General features: G+C 41.5%; 2 protein-coding genes across 5 annotated transcripts in view; one reads left to right on the top strand and one right to left on the bottom strand.

Annotated features, from left to right (window-relative positions):
- The window catches only part of LOC126546596 (two pore channel protein 1-like), a 33,066-nt gene that overhangs the window by 1,173 nt on the left and 13,669 nt on the right, over window positions 1–18,224 (top strand). Inside the window, exons 2-13 of the mRNA XM_050194558.3 lie at window positions 2,253–2,401; window positions 3,643–3,819; window positions 6,903–7,016; window positions 7,153–7,283; window positions 7,852–7,940; window positions 8,693–8,727; window positions 8,818–8,876; window positions 11,694–11,793; window positions 15,453–15,633; window positions 16,797–16,906; window positions 17,550–17,616; window positions 18,109–18,153. Coding sequence (XP_050050515.1) covers window positions 2,253–2,401; window positions 3,643–3,819; window positions 6,903–7,016; window positions 7,153–7,283; window positions 7,852–7,940; window positions 8,693–8,727; window positions 8,818–8,876; window positions 11,694–11,793; window positions 15,453–15,633; window positions 16,797–16,906; window positions 17,550–17,616; window positions 18,109–18,153 — 1,257 coding nt within the window. The remainder of the gene's footprint in view (window positions 1–2,252; window positions 2,402–3,642; window positions 3,820–6,902; window positions 7,017–7,152; window positions 7,284–7,851; window positions 7,941–8,692; window positions 8,728–8,817; window positions 8,877–11,693; window positions 11,794–15,452; window positions 15,634–16,796; window positions 16,907–17,549; window positions 17,617–18,108; window positions 18,154–18,224) is intronic.
- The window catches only part of LOC126546628 (uncharacterized), a 24,985-nt gene continuing 18,581 nt past the window's right edge, over window positions 11,821–18,224 (bottom strand). The window contains exons 2-3 of one of the 4 annotated variants that reach the window (XM_055062721.2): window positions 16,417–16,516; window positions 11,821–12,690 (exon numbers count right to left, since the gene is read on the bottom strand). In XM_055062721.2, coding sequence (XP_054918696.2) covers window positions 11,961–12,680 — 720 coding nt within the window. In that variant the 5' untranslated portion in view covers window positions 12,681–12,690; window positions 16,417–16,516 and the 3' untranslated portion in view covers window positions 11,821–11,960. Of the gene's footprint in view, window positions 12,691–14,462; window positions 14,553–15,643; window positions 16,517–18,224 lie in introns of those variants that run through there. The other 3 variants (XM_072287183.1, XM_050194560.3, XR_011893388.1) reach the window with 3 other exon arrangements.

Genomic DNA, 18,224 nt, shown 5'->3' with positions numbered 1-18,224 from the left:
ATTGCTTCTTGCCGTAGATTTATATATAGCACCGGCGAAACGTGCGAGCGCTTTGGCGCGCGTTCTGCATGTGATAGATGTGTGTGACGCATGAAAATTCTTTCCTTATTATTCTTTTTTTTTATATAGCTACGCGTGTTGCACTGCTTGAAATCTGGTGCTGCGTTTCCACGTGATTTAATTCTTAAAACATATATGATACACGAAACATGGATGTATGTGGACAGGTAATAGAACGTAAACACAACGGTGATTTACAGCTGAACGTTTATTGAAGAAAGATCACTGTTACATATATATTTACGCTTTTGCTGTAAATCAACAACAAAGAGACAGAACAAAGAGCCGAAAGAAATAAATTCAATAAATACATCTGCCAATAAATATCATGAATGTCCTGAGTAAGTACACATCAAGGATTACCAGCTTGCCTGAAACCAAAACATTGCCCGAAACATCATCCCTGTCCATAAAACAGCAAGCGAAGAAAAGCGTATCCGAAATATATATTTCATAATATGTGGTCGTAGTTGCTGTACGCATCATTATGCCACACGATTCAAATTAATATACTGTACCATACATGATGTCAAGAGGATTTGGTGTGAATGAAATAGTGACCTTGCTTAGTGGATGTGTGATGTAGTACGTAACTTACAGCCAACACAGAAAAGCTTCTCATTGCATGTTATTCTAAGGCCATCTTTATACTGTTCTCTGCGGAACTCAAGAGTCTTCTAGAAAGCAAAGGGGTTTATATGGGTGATTTGTTACAGCTAAGCTGTGACATGAAAGGCCACCAATAATCTTTAACCATTTGCCTAACAAGTCTACCTAACAGTAATAACAGAAGCAAGTTTACCCAACACGTAGCGCGAAGCACATTTTTCCTGTGAAGTTCATATCTGCAGATTGTGTTGGTTTGATTGCATAGGTGTTTCTTTTTAAAGTGGCACATACTGGCATTTTCTATCAAAGAAGCAAGCACAGAATCTAGCATGGCCCTTACCATGGCATATGTCAGTATGAGGCTGCTGTATCTACATGTACTTTGATAGAGATCAAATTGAAGGAAAGAAGCAGCATTGGCGTTCAATTAGCTTAGTTGGGAGTTTGACGGCCTTTTGTAGAATTTGATGTTTGTTTTTAGCATGAAATATCACCTTTTGTGTCAATTGTACACTGCAAATAATGCACGGAGCATTCAAAATGTAACCGTAGCAAAGTGAAATATCCCATGCCTTTAGTCTGGTTTTGTGTGCATGTTTTTCATTAAAAATATACATGTGTATCCAAGGGCATGTTCCATGGATAGCCTGGGAGTAGACCAAGCAGACCAAGCAGACCAAGATGGCTAAAAGTTTGAGTATAACTGTTTTAAGGAAATAGTGATATGTTTGCTGGTATTGCTTCATATCCTAGCTCTGGAGCTCTACTGTAGGTTGCCAGCTCTATTCCTGGTCATATGACTCCAATTTGATAGGGGTGGAATGCAAGTGAGAGAAATACAGAAGCAGAGGCAAGGAGGTTGACCAGGAGGGAAAATCTGGTTTGCTACCCTACACTGGGGAATGGGGAAGGGAAATAGATAAAAAAGTATATATATATAGAGAAAGAGAACACAGACAAGCAATATCACAGCCGGTCATTAACACTGCCGACTATCACAGTAGAGGATGACTTGCACGACAACGAACACCAACTGAGGCTGCAGCCACTTGTGCATGTCTGTCATCCTCAAAAACTGTCCCAGTGCCTTCGTTGCCCTCAGCTGCAATAGCTTATGAGGTCGGCATTCCAAAATGCCATTTTGGAATGCAGGAGTTCTGCTTAGGTTGAGGCGCACATTAAAGAATATCGAATGGTCATTATCAATCCAGAGTCCTATACTACATTTCTTAAAGCCCAGGTGTTGCTCTGGAATGTTAAAACAACCATCAATTATACAGTTATATATTATGCCAGATATCCTACAAACACGCATTTACTGAAATCCATATAAAGGAAAAATCTTTCAGACATGTATTTTTAAAATAGGCGGTTGGTCTTATTCAGCTTGCCAAATTTTTCATATTCATGTGAATTCTTCACATGCCCATGTGAGCTAATGAAACTGTCTAAAGAGCGGGCTTGCAAGCCAAACTGTTTAGCTTTGCCAAGCCTGTTAGCTGGCTGTAAAGAATTCTTATGTTATAATTTGGAAATATGTATGTTGAATTCTTGGCTCTCTCATTCTTTTCATGTTTTCTCAGATGATGACATCCCATTAGATCTGACCAACTCCGTGGAAACCTGTTGCTCACAGCACACAGAACTAAGTTTCCCCAGCGGTGAAATACAAGGTGAACGGCTGGCAAAGTGCTGGCAGTCAAATTACCACGAGGCAGCAATATTCCTTGAGGTATTGCAAATTTTTTGGAAGCTGGGCCTTTGAGTTCTCCGTGTTGCTGAAGCAAAGTGTAGAAAAATTGTATTTGCAGCTGTATTGTAATTTCAGACTGTGTACAAACACATGTGCAATATGGCAAGGCAAATGCTTTTCTATTGGATGATTCTGCTGAAATTTGCATGGATGGCTGTCTAGGCTAGATGGCCACTTTGTGTTAGCATGATATAGTTCCCTGATATTGTGCTCATTTAGTGCACGTTTGGCAGAAAGGCAACCAACCTGTATGACCAGAAAGCTATCTCATGCCATGGTGATATTGACGAACTCTGTGATACTTATAATAATGGATACAATAACTGATATTGGCATGTTATGGAGTAGCATTAAGGTCATATAATAGTTGGTCATGTTCGTAGCTCAATATCTAAAATTCTTATATGCACACCATGTTTTAGTCGTCTTGTTGTGTGGGCACACACATACAAAATTTGTAATGGAAAGAATTTGGGTTTCCGACTTTTTTATATATATATCTGAAATTTTTATGGTAACAGGCATCAAATTAAACGTAGTGCTATTGTGCTATCAAATGCTGTACACTTAAGTCATTAAGACAATACTAATTTGAGAAGTATAGAATAAAAACTGGCATTAAATTTTTTTTTTTACATTTACATAAATGTTTTGCATGCTTTGGACTTAACCATCTCCCAGTCAATCTGGAAGAACAGCAGCCACTACAGTAGCCATTTGCTGCAATGCATGCCATTAGGAGTACTGACTAGCAGATTTCGGGTGTAAGATTCAGCGGAACCGTAATTTAAGGCCACCGAAATATCTATTGTTTCTTCTCAGTATTCCAAGTGAAGCCTCTGGCCATACATAGCTGCATGACAGCTACAGCCACATGATATACTTTATCACACAATGCATATCAGATGTGCATCACGGTACCAATATAAATTAAAACACAGGCAGGAGACAAATGACAACACCTCTTACACATTATTACTCAAGAATGCTATATGACAATGTAGTTAGGTCCCCAGTTGATGAAGTTGATAAACATGCTGCAATACCCAAAGCTTTATGCCCAGGAGTTAGAATCACCACAATTTCACATGCACTAGTGATTATGGGAATGTGAAAGCACAATCTTGTTTGTTTAACTTGTCTTCATCTTGCTTCATGCCTGCAGCACTTCTAGGGAACTGCCTCATTTTCTATACTGGTCACTTGTGCCTAAATTGCAGGAAGGTGAAAACAATGACAAGCTGGACTTCCACCCATGTAGCCGCGAAGCACTGCCAGCCTACCTCGTCGTGCACAATGTGCTCTTCTACTGCCTCGACCTACTCTCGGCCACCGTGCTTATGGCATTGGCCCTTATGGAGGCCCCCGCTGTGCCAGGTCTCAGTGTCCCTGTGGCCGTGAGTTCTTGTTTCTGTGCGTGAGAGCCGTGGGTGAGCTATGAATGTCACTGTAGTTAGCTGTGGCAGACTGAAGCAGTGATCTTATCTTTTTGTATGGAACACTTTGGCAGTCTGAAGCAGTTGTCCTTTTCTTTAGTACAAAACATCCTATTTCAACAATGCCGAATTGCTGTTCACTTGTAATGAGGTACATTGACACTAGCAGGAGCAGCAGCGTGGCATGCCACCAGCTGTACAGAGAGGGCGTATAAAATATTATTGAAATGAATGGCTCGAGGCCTATTTAGAAATGGGTAAGGGGAAGGGAGATCAGGTTAAGCGTGGCTCACTGTGGAATCTTCACATGTGAAGCTTTATAGTGGGGTTGAAAATTAGTATGCAGAAGGCAAAGATAATCATGAATAGCAGGGCAAGGGAACAAGAGTTCAGTATTGCCAGTCATCCTCTAGAGTCTGTGAAAGAGTATGTTTACCTAGGTAAATTACTCACAGGGAACCCTAATCATGAGGAGAAAATTCACAGAAGAATAAAAATGGGTTGTAGCACATACGGCAGACATTTTCAGCTCCTGACTGGAAGCTTACCATTATCATTGAAAAGGAAGGTGTATAATTAGTCCATTTTACCAGTACTGACATATTGGGCAGAAACTTGGAGACTGATGAAGAAGCTTGAGAACAAGTTAAGGATTGCACAAAGAGCGACGGAACAAAGAATGCTAGGCATAACCTTAAGAGACAGGAAGAGAGCGGTTTGGATCAGAGAGCAAATGGGTATAGCCGATATTCTAATTCACATTAAGAGAAAAAAAATTGAGCTGGGCAGGTCATGTAATGCGAATGTTAGATAACCGTAGGACCATTAAGGTTACAGAATGGGTGCGAAGAGAAGGGAATCGCAGTCGAGGACGGCAGAAGACTAGGTGAGGTGATGAAATTAGGAAATTCATGGGCACTAGTTGGAATCAGTTGGCGCAGGACAGAGCTAATTGGAGATCGCAGTGAGAGGCCTCCTTCCTGCAGTGGACATAAAATAAGCTGCTGCTACTGATGATGATGATGATGTATCTGTGGTGTTTGCCCGTGGCCAGACTCACCGCCGTATTCAGAAATGCATCTTAACTTGAAGCCCATCCTTGACTTGATTTTAATGACGCCTGTCGTGCACGCACCAAAAGAAACGCAAGAAACACGCGTTCGCAACAGGCGTCATTTATATCAAGTCAAGCATGGGCTTCAAGTCAAGATGCATTTCTGAATACGGCGGTGAGTCCACTAAGGACGTCGCCTTCATTTTTAGTCCTTCGCATTCCGACACAATGCAATCAACAGTTGGAGTTACATCCCTTGCACATGCATAGCATTTCACTGGCGGAGATGACTGTGATAAATTGGGGGTCATTGCATTGCCTTTGCCACTGCCATATAGGTCATGATGTTGTTGCGACTGGGGGTCCGAAGGTGTGGAATTCACTCTGCTTGTGGAGGAGTAAGGGAACGTGAGGCTGGGTCCAATATTCAGGACATTTGACAAACGCGTTTATATTTACATATCTACAAGAAAATTCAAAGTAATACAGAAAAAGTTCATGATGAAGTTGTAGCAGCCGATCACTCCCACTGTCCGTTGCTCTTTTTATGCCCTGCATGGTCATTGTTCAGTCACCTCCCCCAATCCCGCGTCAGGAGACCGATGACATCAGGTCCCACCAATCTGGAGGTCGGTTGCCCTCTCCCTCCAAATGGAGCTTTGTTGGAAACGCACACACATCACTGGGCACCAACAGGGGAAGCGGGGGGGAGGGGCAGGTACTGACGCTGACTCCTATCATACACTGACTCCGTCCCCGGCGTGGACATGCCAATTAGGGCGGCTGACAGGTGATGGCTGTATCCCTGCTCATCACCCAAACCTCTTCTGACCAAGGTACTCCCACGATGATCATAAGCCATCCGTTTTGAGAACCATTTTGACGGTACCATCGGTCCATTTTCCATAATCGCGCGAGCCGTGACCGGAGGGTATCGCGAGGTGAACGGCCGATCACAACAGCCCGTCCACCGCCAGGAAGGGTGCTCGCAAGGGGGCAACTCATCGCTGCCCCTTGAACAGGCCTTGGCCGTTCAACAGGCTCAGCTCTGGCTTGAACTCCTGGGCTCGCCAGGAAGATCGAACAGCTGATCACAACAATGTCGTCTATCATGGCCATAAGCAAATACCTATGATTTGCCAGTTCTAAAATTGAACATGAATCAGATGATAAAGACCATTTGTTGTATTCAAAATTTTCCATATTAGGTCATTCTTAAATAACATTAATCATATAAGTCAATATAATGAAGTAAAGCAAGCTTGGAAGCACAGATGAGTGAGAAGCGGCACATGTGGCTGGCTACTAGTGTCCAAGTTTGTTGCATGTAAAACCTACGATGTCTGTTCACTCGTTCACAGTTAATGAGCTTAAGCCACTGTTAATAATACTCACTTATCATACTGTTTGCTTTGATTATGAATTCAGCTAAAATGCCTGCAATGTATTTGTGAAGTATGTTATGGTGTGTTATGGGCATTACAACAGTGGTCATATTATGTCTGCCTGTATAAAGTATTAAGTGACAACTGCATGAAACACATTTCACACTTATTTTCAGCATGCCATCGCAGCAGTCATCTTACACTGCGCGAATACTACGCTTTAATGGGCATATGAATCGAAGTATGCGCGTGCCCCATGGAATGCATTTAGGCCATGGTTACAGTAGCTGTCATGCTGCATAATAATGATGCACTAACACCAGGCAACGTCATGGCAGAACATTAAATAAATTATTAATTGTGTTTGCTGCTATAACTGCAATAGGTGGACTTCTTGTGGTGTCCATGGATGCAGTGTGTGTGGGTGATACCTGGGCCGCTATCTTGTGTGCATTCGAAAAGCCGATGTTGAGTTTCGTCTATCGCGTGAGATGAAACCGAACGTCGGCTTTTCGAACACGTACAAGATAGCAGCCCTGTACAGGTATTGCTTGTTCAAATTAAACACAATGTAATTGTTACCGTTATTTCTTTGCCATATTCAGCTTCACGTTTCTGTTGAACTCCTGGCCCTCTCTGTTGTTGCTGTTGAACTGTGCATGAAACTTCGGTGGATGGGACTCAAACCATTCCTTACTCACAAGAGAACTGTCTTCAAAGTAAGTACTTTTGTTCACTGTTGGTTCACTGGTCTTTTTTTTTTCTTTTTTCAAATCACATTATCTTGTCTTTTTCACATTATTTTTGATAACTTCTCATGCTGTGTTTGTGCATGCTTTTTTTCCCCTCTCTCAGCTGTCGATCCTGCTGTTAATGCTCATAGAGGCACTTGTGGTTGCTGCACGACAGGCCACACACTTCCGCATCCTTCGTGCCCTCAGGCCCATCTTCCTAATTGACAATCACTACTTGGGTGGCGTTCGGAGGTACTGGCCATGGTCATTCTTCATATACCTTTAGCAGATAGTTTCACATATTTCTGGTGAATGTCATGATAAAATTTTTGGCCACTCAACACAAAATTCAGTAAGGCTCTAGTGTCGGAGCTCCAATACCAACTGATGACCAGCAGTTTACTGATACCCACAAGAAAAGTGTGTAAATACTTTTACTCACCTACAGGGCTGGTACGTAGAATATGAATGTGCTGTTTGCAATATTGACGTCAAGACGCAATAAGAATTGACAGTAGTAGTGTGTCTGTCTACTATCAAGTTCTTTGTGTTTTTTTACTGTCATATCCTTCACATTGAAACAGTTATGTTGTCTAAATTTGTCCAGATTTAAGAACATTTGTGGCAGTCGTTACCAACATTTGCATTACACAGCCTGTTGTGTTGGTAAAAAGTTTAATTATCATGCAGCTGGTCAAAATATGTACAGTTCACAATATGTTTTGATTGCATACTTGCATGATATGAAACATCCTTGCCAATATCTAAATGGCTAGTCAATAGCATTTCTTCGCTGCATTTTTTTTTTTTAATTACGCAGGTTGACTCGACAGATCCTGCAGTCTCTTCCACCAGTGTTTGATATGTTGGTCATATTGTTTTTCTTCATGACAGTGTTTGCTATTTTAGGTAAGTGCAGTTTTTGTGTTATGTTTCAGCTGCAAAATTTTCTTATGAGCAAACAAGCTTGAAATTTGTGGTCTCCCTACCCACCACTAATGCCCAGGAACAAAAATAACATAAGGGATAGAGAGAAAAAAGAAACTAATTGCAGCCGTGTAATTACACTTGTTGCTTTATGAAAGCTGTTAGCATATATTGCATTTGAAAATTGGCTGTCTTGTAAAGTTGCTTGTCAAGGGCCATTTATGATGTTTTCCTTTTAATTCATAGTATTGCTATTATCAAATCAGCTAGTGTTTTCTGATGCTAGCATCAATGATAACATTAAAGTCAGTTGAACTGCTACCCGATGACATTGAACAGGCATGAGTCGAGACGATGGCATGTGTAGAGTCAGCTGAAAGTATGGTTCACCATATGCAAAATTTGTATGTGCTCTTCTCCACACATCTCGCCTGATCTAACCAAGGTGTTGGACGTCTGCCTAGAATTGTAAACAATATCACAATCATGCAGACCTGTGTGCCGCAATCCATGCCTGCCTCTGTACCTTGCATCATCAGCTTTCAGAATGCATCTCTCAGCCTTAGCAGTGCTACTAGTGGAAGCTGAGGCATCTTGGTTATTTGTTATTGCGGGAAGGCCTGCTTGTCATATTTTACAGATCGTCTATTGCAATTTGCATAGGATGTCTTTTCTCTCTTTGTTTTCCATATGCCATGTGTGTCAGTCAGATCTTTTTCTTTTCCTTGTTGCAGGATATCACATATTCTCATTTGTTAACAACGAGCCCGTGAGTAGAACCTTTAGTCTCTTATGCAATGCTCTATATGCTTTGTATAGAAAGTTTGTTAATGAAAAACACACTGCATTTTACTTTTAGTACTTCAGTACACTGTATGACAGTCTCGTGAATCTCTTCGTACTGTTGACAACGTCCAAGTGAGTACTGCCTCTTTGTCATCCTTTGTGCATCATCTAATACGAGGCCAACAAACAAAGACACCAAGGACAACATAGGGGAAATTACATGTACTTACTAATTGAAATAAAGAAATTATAAATTAATGGAATTGAAAGTGGATGAAAAAACTTACCACAGGTGGGGAACGATCGCATGTCTTTGCATTACGTGTGCAATGCTCCACCAATTGAGCTACTGCGGCATCACACGCGAATGCAATGACGTGGGATCGCTCCCCACCAAGTTGTTTTTTCATCCACTTGCAATTCCATTAATTTATAATTTCTTTATTTTAATTAGTATGTACAAGTAGTTTCCCCTGTGTTGTTCTTGGTGTCTGTGTGTTGGCCTCTTATGATATGATTAATAAAAATCAGGCCCCTCGGTTAACCCCCTTTCTTCTCGTTTGTGCATCATCCCTTGTTTTTGCATCTGTAGTGTCCTAATGCACAGATAAGTCTTAAGCTGCGGCATTTAAATTGGTAAATTCGCGTCATGACCATTCTTAATGACCTCAGTACTTTCAATATGGGTCCATATACTAGACTGTGACGGCCTCCTTCAGTAGCCAGTATAATATAAAGATATAGAAAAGATTCTGTGCCAACACTGAACATTGCATTCTTGTGCTACATACAGACTTTATGATCATTAAAAATGAGCATACTAAAGGTTATGATCAAGCCAGGTGTAACAACACTGTTGCTCATGTACATAAATATTAGATAGCTAATACTGATAGATGAATCAAAGCAGTAAATGATATCCTTTAATATTTTTTAAAAATATATTTGCAGCAAGCTTGAGATGTGGCAGGAATTTTAATAATTCAGATTTCAGTTTGGTGATGTTCAGTTTTCATTGCACAGGGCAAGTGAGCTTATTGAGTAACTACTGCTACAATTCTATTGTGATTCGTATATGCATCTCTTGGTTGCGTAGCGGTTACCAGTCCCAACAGCAATAATCAGTGGTCTTGATGTGTGCTTAGGTTTGCTTGTTTTGCTTGGCATATGTTCACTTGGTGAGACGCTGCCAAAACAGGAAGTTTTCACTACAGGGCATGCTTGCAGTGATAGATAGTAGTGTGTATTATCTCTTCCTGCTTTAAAGTGGTTCGAGAGAAACTTAGGCAGCTAGGGGAGATAACAGGGCTTGGTGCAACTCATGCTTTTACAACAGTGCAAGTCTATGTTTGCAGTTCTTGCTTGTAACAAAGTTTATTCCAAATATGACTCTATATGTACCACAAAAAAATCATGCTTGCAAATTGTGATGTATAACTTACCAACCTAAGTACTGTGGCCTACAGATTCATGCTGAAAAATTTTGAAATTGCTGCGAGCTTTCTGCTGTTTTGTTAGCTCTTGAGTGTGTGCGTGGATCACAATTTACAGTCTTATTTTGCTTAGTTATATGTTAGTATGTTTTGGTACACAGTTGAACATTGGCATTCATACATCTCTGGTTTATCTGACAATAAAAGAGCTAATACCTATTGAACCTGATGCTCGAGAAATTAGTTTAGTCGACTGAATGATTTTGTTTTAGCATCTCTTACGAAGAAAAGCAACAAAAATGTGTGATACAAAAAAGCAGGAGCTTGGGGAGGAGAATGCATTCCTGCAGAAGGATGGTGGCACCAATTCATTTGCATAGTTGAGCTTGCAGGCTGGCTAAAGTTTTGAGCACAAGGTTTCCAGATGCCAGTTGTTTTTCTTTTATCTTATACAAACCAGGAAAGAATGTGATCAAGCCAGCACTGAACTGAAAATAATGTTTTACAGACACAGCTGCCAGCGATTCATCATGTGAAATTTTCTCTGCAGTGCTTATGGGACTGGTATTGAGAAAGAAGAAATATGTAAATATTTGTACATAGTACCTACTGGAGAACCGCCATTGTTAGTGAATGGTGTCCTTTATGTGCGCCTTACTCATCAGAAAAAATTAATTAACCTAGAGTCACGAGGCTGTATTGTTATGAACAGAAGAAGAAGAAGTGCGACATCAATGCACACACGGGCTAGGGAAATCACAGTGTTCCATTAAAGTGGTCGCACCAAGCAGTCATAACCGACGGACGCACAATTGCCTCGTTCTTCACATTAATGGCTTAATGATTATATGCTACAAGTGCCTTAGTTCAAATACACACGGTTTAAGATCGACGTGGAAGGTAGCTGCTGAACATCAATAAACATGTAAAGCCCGCCTGTGTTAACTATCAGAAAAACAGCGCTCGCTGCAACACATCTGTCAATGCAGTGAATGGGCCACTGTCAAACACAGTACATGAGCTGACACAGTACACGAATGCATGAGCTGACCCCAGAGACAATCCACATTGGCAAATACGTGTCAAGTGCGAAACACATGGCAGTTGCCGATTAAGTGCTGATGCACATTAAATATAAAGAGGGGGAAAAGTGTGCAGCATTGTTAAGGCATGAAAAGAAACAGAAAAAAAAGAAATGGGAAGATTTACAAGTGACGGTCTCTATATATAGTGTCACATTGCACTACCTATTGCTGTGACTGCTTTGAACTTGAGACAAAGGTGTGATGAAAGCCTGCCTTGCTTGGCAGGCATGTTGCAAATGTTGCATCATTAACTGTATATTTTGTCATTTATCTGATACTAGTGCGCACAGTTTACTAAGGAGTTGCCAGACTGAGAAAATGCAAAGCTTAGCAGGAACTTGTGTTATTTAACTTGTTGACTATAATAGAAATGCCATGTGCTGCATTGTGTCAAGCATGTCTCTATTGAAATTTTTTTTTTCTTTTTATAGCTTCCCTGATGTGATGATACCATACTATGCCAACTCCAAATGGGCTGCACTGTTTTTTGTTGTGTTTCTGCTGGTCCACCTCTACTTCCTGATGAACTTGGTGAGTGATGCAAGTTGTGAGCAGTAATGGAGCTGGCATTTGTCCTGCTTTTTTGGTTTATTGTGGAAACCCCATACTTCTCTAGCTACCTCTTTTAACTACTAGCACCTCCAGTTAGCGTAGTGCCGTGGCAGGTAAAAAAGTCTATACTTAAGAAATACTACTGATTAGCTTATTTTGATTAGCTCCTCCAGCAAGCTGTGGATGTCGGCCACACTGTCGACGTAGTAATCCGCCTTTGAGGGCGCCTTGCCCACACGGATGGACAGACCGTTGCACACTTGAAACATGTCTTCATCAGTCACATCGTCACCGGCACACACTGCTGGGTTGACCTTCAGACAGGCCATGTCCTTGCTCACGGTGCGCACATCGATTATCATGTTGCCCTCGATCACTGCATCGCCCACATGGCGCCTGAGTCTCTCGACCATCTCCCTTGGGTCGAAGCTCTTGACGCGGTGGTAATGGAATGCTAGAGCGGTGCTCTTGACTTCCAAAACTGTGTCAGGCGATGCCTTCTTGTATTCCTCCATGATTGCGATGCAGTTTGTCAAGTCCAGTGATTTTGCTTCCCTCTCCCACAAGCCGTCCTTCCTGTGGTAAGCCCCGTGCTCGGCAAAGATTTCAATCTCGGCAGAAAACCACCCATCAACCTGCTCCTTCTGCCTTCCTGTGCATATCACGGCTTTGGCATTCTTGTTGAACCTGGTCAGCAGGTCAATGAGGTGATCACCGGGCTGTGCGTTGTGAGGTATCTTCTGGACTGGATTGAGCGTTCCGTCATAGTCCAGCATGAAAATTTTGTTGGATTTGAGCCAGTGCTCTTTAACCACGGCAGTGTTAAGCAGTGGCAAGCCATCTCTGACTATCTTGGTCTTCCTCATCGGAGCAGCACTACATGCAAATGGAGAATGAAACAACTAAATCAGAACCCCTGAAACACATTTTTCATAAGAACACTGGAAAATAAAAGCACAGTGGCCAATAAACATAATATACTGGTAAGACAGAGAGGACTGCCCGTGGGAACTGGAATTTCAGCGACATAACCACTAAAATGCATCGGCAATCAGGAGTGCTATACTTTAGCAATGCGTTCAATGGGGCTGGTTGGTTCATCTTTAGAATAAAAACAGGAACAGCGCAACACAGAACGAGCAAGTAAAGAGCACAGGACAAAGCGCTGACTAGTAACCAAATGCTTTATTTGCAGAAGCAGCATATTAAGACATCATTGAATGTGACATAAAAAACACGTAAAAAAACGAACAGAAAAACAAGAATAAGAAGGATAAGCAACAGCCACGGAGATATTGCAGTTCTTTTGTTGAGAGCATGAGGAACGCAGAACTGACGCACGTGTCGCCACTTTTGAATATGCAAAATGCCTCAAAGATTTCTTGCGCACGCTTTTCACTATATCTGCCAATTATTTCGCACTTTTTAAAGATCGGGGTGCAACCAACGTGTTACAGTGGGCAGCCAGAGACTAAAAGGAAACCCGGACAGTGATCTGGCTGCCCACTGTAACACGTGTGGTTGCACCCCGATCTTTAAGAAGTGTGAAATAATTGGCAGATATTGTATAGTGAAAAGCGTGCGCGAGAAATCTTAGAGGCATTTTGCATATTCAAAAGTGGCAACGCGTGCGTCAGTTCTGTGCCCCTCACACTCTCGACAAAAGAACTGAAGTATCACTGTGGCTGATGCTTATCCTTCTTTTTCTGTTCTTTATGCCACATTCAATGATGTCTTTATATGCTGCTTCTGCAAATAAAGAATTTGGTTGCTAGTCAGCACTGTGTCCTGTGTTCTTTACTCGCTTGTCCTGTGTTGCGCTGTTCCTGTTTTTATTCTAAAGTACTATACTGTTTTTCACAGATTAATTTGATTCCTTAATGTGGGAAGGTTATCCACCATGATTTGGTTGGGCATAAAGTGTTCTGAATGTTGAATATGTTGAGAACTACACGAGGCCATTGTGTGCTTTGTTGGTCTCTGAGTGTTTGGTAGCCTAGCCCTCCCACGAGTAAATTTTAATCATGGAGAAGCAGTCAGTGGCATTGAAATACTCTCACTAGTCAGCTTAATCTGTCACTTTGAAAGCGTATGTTTATCATAAAGATGCACCTCCTCTCTCCCTTCTCCCTTGAGCCATGTTAATCTAATGAACATAAAAACCAGCCATGATTGAAAAGCATATTAAATAAAACAAGATGGTGTTCAGGTTATTGCTCCAAAAGCTTAACCACAAACATATTTGCTATCATTTCGAAAGAGATCAGCCAGTTGGAAATTGGCAGCTTCCCCATCTCTTTGGGTATTGAGGTGTGTCACGCTGTTAATTGTAGTAGTTACCCTCAACATTTAGTGTATCTTTATTGCCTGTGGTAGAGCTGAAGCACTTTTATTCTTTACTGGGATCTCTATTCTTATACGTACCATGAGCATTTATGGCTTGCTGAATTATCACTCATCCATCAAGTTTCTAATCTGCTTTGAAAGAACTGTGCTACACAGAGTGGTATACTTTCTTTGTAGATACCGAATGAAAATGTGGACAATTATAGCTAAACCACCTTTTACATAAAGAAATGTGCGTCAGCACTTACATAGTTTAGCAGTTGTCAAATTTGTTTCATACTTTTTATGGTTATCTGACGTACCATTTCCTCCATTCCACTTCCCTGCTACTACTATTGCTGAATTCGAATGGCAGATTGGGAATGCAGATCGCTTATTCCAATGGAGAGCGGATCTTGGAGAGCGAACCATTTCACTGGAATCGGCATAGTCGACCAGAAGCCTGCTTGACATAGTTCCTCCAGCAGCCATAGACAGGTTTGTCTGTGTAGCAGACAGCATAGAGAAGACAAAGCAGACAATACGAGACAACATGCACTGCTTAGATGAAAAGGCAAGAGAGACGTAGCCTTTAGTAAAAGTGCAAACGTCCTCAGAGTTTATGCACTGACGTAACTGACGTTCCGTGAGCAACCATGCACTAGCAGTCCACCAGAAACATTCGTCATTTGCAAATACAGGGAAGTGTCACTTCCGCATGATCAATGCCGCCACTTTCACATGTGGTTGACTGTGCCCCTGCTTGATCTGGTTGGAGCACAAGTGTTCCAAATGCAGATTAGATCGGGTGCTCTCCTCCGGAGGTCTGCGCTCTATGGCAAAGCTTGCAGATTTCTGTAGATCTGCCATCGGAATTCAGCATATGATACCTTCATGCTTGCATAGAGGGAACAATTAATCAGGATAGAAGCTACCTAATTGCTCTGGTCATACTAGTAGCACATAATTAAAAACCTAGTGTGTTTGAAGTCAAAATATTTGCTTTCCCAAGCAATTTGCGCTTTATTTTCCCCTTGGATGGTGCACATATATTTGTTTGCACTGTTTTGATGTGAACACACAGCCACTCTCAGTTGGCAGCCCTCCTTTAAAAAAAATCACTAATCGTAGTAAAAAGCATCCAGCCATATTACACTGAGAATATCTTAGCACAAACATAGGCTTTTCGCTATAGCTAGAGCACATACGTTTGCGAAGAAGTAACTGTTCTATTCACTGTTCTACGTGAAAAAACTAGAAAAATACAGCCAAGCCACATCCATAGCAAAAATCCTTGCATGCTGGAAATGCAGGTGTTGGCAGTGGTGTACGAGCGTTTCTCATCTCTGGAGAAGGACAAGTTTCGCAAGCTGCTACTTCATCGCAGAAAGGCCTGCCACCAGGCCTTTCGCCTGCTTGTCAATCGTTCCTCTCCATCATGCCTCTACTTCTGCCACTTCGAGGGACTCATGAAGTACTACAAGCCACGTGCAAGTGAGGGCTCTATACAGCTGTACCCTTCATTTTCTGATCAATTTACATTTTTGCAACACTAACAATTGTGTAGGGTAGTGTAGCATCTGCACAGGGATCCCATGAAGGCGTGCAGTAGGTGCAGTACGTAACTGATGCTAGGTGTTTGCATCCATTTTGTCTACATCTACCATATTACAAATCAGTGAGGGTGATGTTTCAGTATGCTGCGTCACATAGAATAATTGTTTCGACTGAAAGATAAATAGCAAACAAAGCTTTCAGCTAAGATTTTGCCCACGTTGCAATGCCTGTGTTGACGTCGCTGCATCGGCTTCCAATATAATAACCTGCATGTTAAATTTAAGTTCACAAATCATTGAAAAACAAAATTCAATGGACACGACTGATTTGTGTCCTAAAAAAAAATTCAAGCCATCAAATAGAGATTTATGAAGGGGATATAGTCCTGTTGGACTGAATATACTTTTGTTTTTTACCTCGAAATCTGCTGTCGTTAATCTGCAGCTGAAGTAAGGACAAGCAGGATAGTCTGACATCTCTCTCTTGATATGTTACTAGCTGCATTTCCCGTTACATGCCATAGGCAGAATAAGTTTATCACATGCTTTTCCTTACATCATATACAAGTCTCAGATTCTAATTAGGAAAACTACTTGGTATTAAGGATGGCAAATTCTGCTTATTGTTTTGTAAGAGCTACCTGAATTCCCAGGCAAGTGTTTGAGTCGTGCTTGAATTTTCCATATCCAAATTTACTGGAGAAAAAAAAAAAAAACATACTGCTCTTTGCTCTCTCGTGGCAGAAGTCATTACATGCATGTAGCTGGCAGAAGTGGTGCTGTGCACTGTAGAATGGTAGAACTCCCATTTAAATATGTGCCTCAAGAGCGGAACGAGAAAGACCAATTCACCATGGAACAAGTCAGTACGAAATGACTAGCGGAAATAGCTAACCCACTCTTGATTGACTAGTGAAAAACAAACATTCTTCCATGGAGCAAACAAATTGGCTTAAAAACTGATCAGTGGAATTTATCTGAAATGTTCTAGTAGCAGCTGTCCATAGCTGCCAGGCCTAGCTAGAATCGAGCATTCATTTTTCTCTGGCGTTTTCGCATGTCCTAATTAAGTCTGTACAAGCACCACAAATCGCTTTGCAGAGCGAAGAGACGTCTACTTGATGTTCAAGACCATGGACACAGCCCAGAATGGATTTCTGAGCCAGGAAGAGTTCCTTCAGGTGTACGAAGCCAGCAAGCTCACATGGGAGGCAAGTGAAATTAAGCTGGTTGCCTCTTCCAGCTTAGATAGAAGAGTAATTGTATTCCATTACGACAATGCGCATTGTCTTTCGAGTGTGCCCCAGACAAATCGTAAAGGGCCTCTTGGTTATATACTGACACCATGTAAAGACTCTAAAACTGCTATTCATTCTCAGCCAAAGAAGCTGAGAAAAGCTGCAATGCAGATGCATTCTTGATAGGAAACGGGCATGCTTGAAATAACATCACGGTTGCTAGGAGTGTATTGCTGGCTGTTATGTTATATTATTTCCGGAAGTTCTTGTTTTTATGCCGTATGAGGAAAATGGTGACAGCTAGGCGTTTAGTGCCTCTGTGTAGTTACAAAGCCCTTGACATATAACAAAAAGTGATACTCTGCCACACAGAACATGTTCCATTAAAAAAAAAATACTTATGTGCATTATCACCTGAAATGTTTGTATTTACCATACCTATAGTTCTGCAGTGGAACTGGTGACTGAAAACAAGTATACCCTTTTTGAGTATTGCTTATGAGCTGTGAGAAATACCTGTCAAGAGATAAATAGGTATCTAAACCAGAAGCACACAACCACCACAGACAAGGTTCAGTTGTGCTAAACATGATCATATTTGTGCCTTTTTTTTTAGCGAAAGTGGTCAGACTACCCTTGGTTTAATGAGCTGAAGAGACCATTTGAGAGAAAACTATTTGAAGGTATGACGCTGTGCCTTTATTGCTTGTATTTTGTAGGTGGATATTGTAACAGTGGCATAGCCAGAACATTCTTTTCAAAGGGGGGTTGGGGTAGCACGCACTTGACCGTGGATGGGGAGGGTGAGGGGAAAGAGGGGTGGAGAGGAGGCTAGGCAGGATGCATACTAAGAAATTTCGAGGGAAGGGGAGTGGGGGGTTGCCAGCCCGACTATGTCACTGGATAGCAAAGCACATTGCGAAACTTTTTATACTGTTTTACATTTTGCTCTTGCAGATATCCCATAAAAAGTAGCACAGACTATAACTCAGAAGCTTGTGACTTAAGTTCATTTTGATGTCATAGCTAGCTTTGGAAGCGTCAGAGTTCTTGGTTGCACCGCACTGTGGTTCACCCAGTGAAAAATTTATCACACAAGTATAGCTTTGTGGGTATTTTAGATATTCAAGTGGTAACCCTTTGCTCACTTTTTTACCTCATCCCTGTTACGAAAGGTGCTTACAAGTTGATCACTTGGAAATGGAGCAACGTTATCATCTGTAAGTAATGCTGAAGATCTGGCAGGCTTTGTACATGAGCGAAATACATTTGCTGATTGTACTACTGCCAT

The sequence above is a fragment of the Dermacentor andersoni genome, chromosome 3 (genome assembly GCF_023375885.2).
Source record: "Dermacentor andersoni chromosome 3, qqDerAnde1_hic_scaffold, whole genome shotgun sequence".
In the NCBI taxonomy this organism is placed as follows: Eukaryota; Metazoa; Arthropoda; class Arachnida; order Ixodida; family Ixodidae; genus Dermacentor; species Dermacentor andersoni.
Note: the sequence above shows the minus strand (reverse complement) of the source record. Positions and strands in the feature narration are given on the sequence as shown.